Source organism: Mus pahari, chromosome 3, assembly GCF_900095145.1.
Source record: "Mus pahari chromosome 3, PAHARI_EIJ_v1.1, whole genome shotgun sequence".
NCBI lineage: Eukaryota > Metazoa > Chordata > Mammalia > Rodentia > Muridae > Mus > Mus pahari.
In genome coordinates, this window is record NC_034592.1 from 149,522,081 (window position 1) to 149,526,966 (window position 4,886).

The window sequence follows — 4,886 nt, forward strand, 5'->3', positions numbered from 1 at the left end:
AGAGAGAGAGAGAGAGAGAGAGAGAGAGAGAGAGAGAGAGAGAGAGAGAAAAGGGACATAGATTTTCCCAGAGGGTTCCTCAGTCCCATTCAAAATGCCCTTCCTGAACAATTCGAGAGACCTCCAAAATCTAACGTCCACTCACCCCTCTTCCAGGTGTGGGATTCTTCCTTTTGGCCCTTTCCAACCCGTTCCCTCCGAGAACCGGAGAGACTTTGGATCTGGCTTGGCAGAAGGAAGAGGAGACACGGTTAGACCCGATACCGTCTTGGACCACATGGTCCCAGGCAGCTGCTTCTGTGACTGAGAAAAACTAGCACCGTAGAAGCTACTACTGTTTTAAATCAGGATTAACTATTTTAACAAGCTGGTTTCTCAGGGGCGTACATTCCTGCCAGTACCGGCTAGAGAAGTGGCTTGGTGGTTAAAAGCACTGTTGCTCTTTCAAAGTTCCTAACAGCCATATGATAACCACCTGTAACGCTACTTCCTGGGGAGCTGACGCTTTCTTCTGCCATCTAAGGCGGCAGGCACACACATGGTATACAAATATGCATGCAGAGGGGAAAAAAAAAATCCCTGCCGGTCCGAAGAGGGTCACAGAGCAATCTCAGGCCAAGCCACGCTCAGGTAACAGCAAGCTCACACTTTCCTGCCCAGTTCCTCCATGGGCTTCCAGAGAAATAGCGCCCCCTAGAGGCACTGGGTGCACCTCCCGGTTCTTTCCATTTCCGTCAATGGACCCCCCAGCCCAGCCACAGACTGTGTAGGAACCCAGGGAAACTTCAAAATGACATCTGGGTGGCACTGTTTGACTCTCGCTTAGAGTCTGTGACACAGGGACTCCCTTTCTTGGGTTGGGACCAAGGAATTTCTTCTTGTTTCTTCAGTTTGCTAGTCTAGACCTGAGCCTGAGAGTCCACCCTGAGCCTGGCAGTCCACCCTGAGCCTGGCAGTGGAAAAAGCATGGATCTCTCGATGCGTGTCCTCATGGGAATGGGACCATTTCATCACAGAACTGAGCTCAGAGCAGTCAAAACATAACCATGAGGTCTGTTGCCATCTTGCCCAGTGACCTATCAGAATGGAGGCAACAGTGTGACTTGGTCGCCATCTTGACGAGTGACATCATCAAGATGGTGAGGGTCATGGACCAATCACATGGCATGAACTAAGATGGCAGTGCCCCTACAACTTTCTGGTGCCACCGAGAGCTCAGAGGATCACTGCACCCCTAGAAGTTCTACACCACAGGCATTCAGTCCCAGGTCCAAATCCCTGACTGGTTTTGGTTCTTCACCTAATTCGGTCATGGAAATGGGAGTACCAGGGGAGATGCCAACACACGGACTCTGTTGCCAGGGAGGTCAACGCGCTTTCATATCAAACTAAGGAATAGCAGCAGTCCAGCTCGGAGGAGTTTTTGAAAGTCTGACGTGTTGTTTTATATGATGTTTTTACTGGTTTTTAGAGGGGACTTAGAGATTCCCCAGCCATGCTCCGAGAATTAGCCAAATATCATTGGGGAATGATTGACGTGGCCAGACGTGGGAGGTTCATGTGAATTTACAGCAGGCCAGGGCTGCGTCTTGGAAAAGTACAGAAGGTTAGAGACAAGATGGATGGTCAGTGCTAATCAAGCTGCTGCCAGCCTGGCTCGGGTCACCGTGCAGCCTTTTCCTAAAAGAAATTACCCGGCTAGGTTTTTTTTTTTCTTTTTTAAACCTGCTTTGTCTCTGTGTTTCTTTGTACAACAACAGGATCTTCTTTTCTAACACCCAGAGGTATAAAAACCAGTTTCATCCCAAGATAAAAGAACTCTCAGATTGTCAGCCAATTAGAATCAACCTCACTGCTGGGAGGTGTTCACCCTTCCCTGCCATCGTCATCATCGCCATCGTCATCGTCATCACCACCATCATCACCATCGTCAACATCATCATCACCATCCTCATCACCATCCTCTCATCCCTTTAGACACTGAGAACTGGGACAGAGGACACTAACTTGCCCCACAGGCAGGGACCTTCCCTGCTGAGAGAACAGCCAGATGTCAGATGTCCTGCCTCACAGGGTCCACCCTCTTCCTTGCTGCTGTACCTGCCCCAGGGCGTCACACAGGCCACAGACCCCAGCAGACAACGCAAAGAAAGCACCATCTGTGGAACACCAAAAGCCAGCAAGATGGCTCCGCGGGTGAAGGTGTCTACCACCAAACCTGATGACCTGAGTTGGCTCCTCAGGGCCCACATAGTGAGAACTGACGCCCGTAAGTCGCCCTCTGACCTGCACATGGGTACCACGGTGCACACACACACACACACACACACACACACTAAAACAAATACATAGAACGCGTTTTTAAAAGAACGCTCTCACAACGGGGGAAAACACCGGCAGAAAGGATAAAGAAGCCCATGAGCACCTGCCCAGAAGCGGGAACAGATGCCACCTCTAACATCTGGCGTGAGAAAGGAAACGCAGGAAGCCGAAAACACAGATCTGGTGCGGAGAGGGCCCACAGCTAGAGACACCCAGCTATTCCTAACAGGAATGGCTCTTGAATTTTCGTTCCCTCTTTTTGGGGCCGATAAGCGAATATGTGGTTTTAACTTTCACCTGGAAGCGAGCCTGGGATGGGCTTAGCTCACACATTGTTTAAAAACTCAAGTCTCTGGTGTTTCTGGGCTTTTCAGGCTCTCTAACGTAAACATGCAGCAGAGCTGCCCCCATCACCGGAGCTGGAGTCTCCGAGGGAGAACAACTCTCGAAACATCTGGGGATGTGGGGTTGGACAAGCCCAGGCCCTGGAAGCTGACTGCGGAGACTGATGGACCTTCCAGAGTCTGAAATTCAGCCACCAGGCAGGGACCAGGGCTGGTTTCTAAATGGGACAAACATCCTACAAGAATATAGGATGCGAGCCTCTGGAGGGGCAGCAGGAGGGAAAGCAGTAACGTTTGCCACGTCTCAGAAACTCTCAAACTAGTCTGCAGTAGTGTGTATGTGTCTGGAGGTAGGGGGAAGACTGGCTTTTGTTTGTTTTGTTTGTTTGTTTGTTTGTTTTTTAAATCTGGAAAGTTCCGCCCAAATCGAGCAACAGGAAAGGCCTGGGGAAGGGAGAAGGAGAGTCAGGGTGAGAGTACTTCCTTGGCTTAAATCAAATGTATTCTGGTTCTGGGCAATTCAAACTAATTTTTAAATGCCTTACACAAAGACCTACTGCCAGACTGCCTTCCCGGGATGAAGAAAAGTTTTTGGTTTTTGGTTTTTCTCCTAAATGGCAGAGTTGCCACAGAGCACTACACTTTTTAAGTACCAAGAATCTGTTTCGACTCTGCCCAGGTTTCTCCCCTGGCAGGTTTGTCCTGGAACCCATATTAGACCCTTATACATGAGTGGATCATTCCTCGATCAGTGTGACTCTGGCCGGGCATCGTGGCCAGTCCCCAGCCTCAGCGTTCCCACCCGGGATGGAGCCACAGAAAGTCTAGGAGTCCAGGGCATGGGAAACCGTGCAGGCTGCAGAGTGGGCAGTACCAATCCTGTCCGGGTCCCACGCCGCCGACCCTGAGTTTCACCTGGCGTCCTTTCTGCACCCTGACGGGTCCCGGGGAAACTCACCGCGCGCGCCGGCGGCTCAGCAGCAGCAGCAACAGCAATAGCCCGGCCAGGAGGCCGAGCAGAGCAGCCCAGGACATGGCTCGAGGATGTGTGGCTGCAGGGTGGCAACAGGTCACCGCCACCAACACCGGACCGCAGGATTCTCAGCCCAGCCAGCCCCAAAGGCCCCCACTCTAGGGGTCCGACTGGAAAACGTGGGATGGAGAGGAAGGAGCGGGAAGGGAGGGGTGGCCGGGCTGCCGTAGAGGGGAGGAGAGGGGATTGGGGAGGCGGGCCCCTGGTGGTGATGAGAAGGCAGAGAGGAGGAGACTGGACCAGAGCGGACCAGGGGAGCCTTCCGGCTACATTCCTGCAAACCACAGTTCCCAGCCCATCCCCCACACCAGCCCTGCCCCCCCCCCCTCACCGGGAACTAAAGCCACTCAAGACTGCCCCAAGCCCACAGACCTGACTTGCGGTGGCGATCGCAAGCTGTCTGTGGTCATATTACATTAGGGAGTCAAGTCCCATCCCTGCTTTACACACACACACACACACACACACACACCACTTAACACTCTGGAAGGACTTAGCCTAGAGGAGTATTTCTTTCGAAGACCAATGGTCAGGGCTGTACTTATCTGAGAGCGGCCAATGTGTCTGCCAAGAAAAGGAGATGGTGGACGTTTCCCCAGGTGTTAGGGAAAGATGAAGCTAGATCCCTCACCCTAGTCCTGACAGGGTACCCCTTGTATGTCCCCATCTGCTCCTCCCATCCCCCAGGTTGTTACCCCAGCTGACCCTCTGGCTTCTGAGTTCACTTTCTGTAGTCACACTTCCCCACAGTACCAGAGCTGAGCCTATAACCCCCAGCACTTGGAAGGTAGAAGCAGGAGGATGAGGAGGAGTACAAGGCCAGCTTTGGCTACACAGTGAGTTGGAAACCAGTCTGAGCTCCAAAGACCCGCTCTCTCTCTCTCTCTCTCTCTCTCTCTCTCTCTCTCTCTCTCTCTCACACACACACACACACACACACACACACACCACACACACACACAAACTCACATACACACACCATACACAAACACACGTGCGCGCACACGCGCTCTACCAGAACCTTCCCTATACCTGCCCAGTCCTACAACAGTTCCTTGTCACTCAGAACACAGCTACATTCCTACATGGTCTCCCCAGAACAAGCACATTTGCTGAGGCCACCCTTACCAGTAAACCTTGTCCTCTGCTCTGGTCACGCTGCCCGAAAGAGCGAGCCAATTAACTGA

The 4,886-nt window shown here is 52.3% G+C and overlaps 1 protein-coding gene across 1 annotated transcript in view; it reads right to left on the minus strand.

Annotated features, from left to right (window-relative positions):
• The window catches only part of Ptgis (prostaglandin I2 synthase), a 41,552-nt gene extending 37,665 nt beyond the window's left edge, over nt 1-3,887 (minus strand). The window contains exon 1 of the mRNA XM_021194183.2: nt 3,625-3,887. Coding sequence (XP_021049842.1) covers nt 3,625-3,701 — 77 coding nt within the window. The 5' untranslated portion in view covers nt 3,702-3,887. The remainder of the gene's footprint in view (nt 1-3,624) is intronic.
• Between the last annotated feature and the right edge of the window lie 999 nt (nt 3,888-4,886).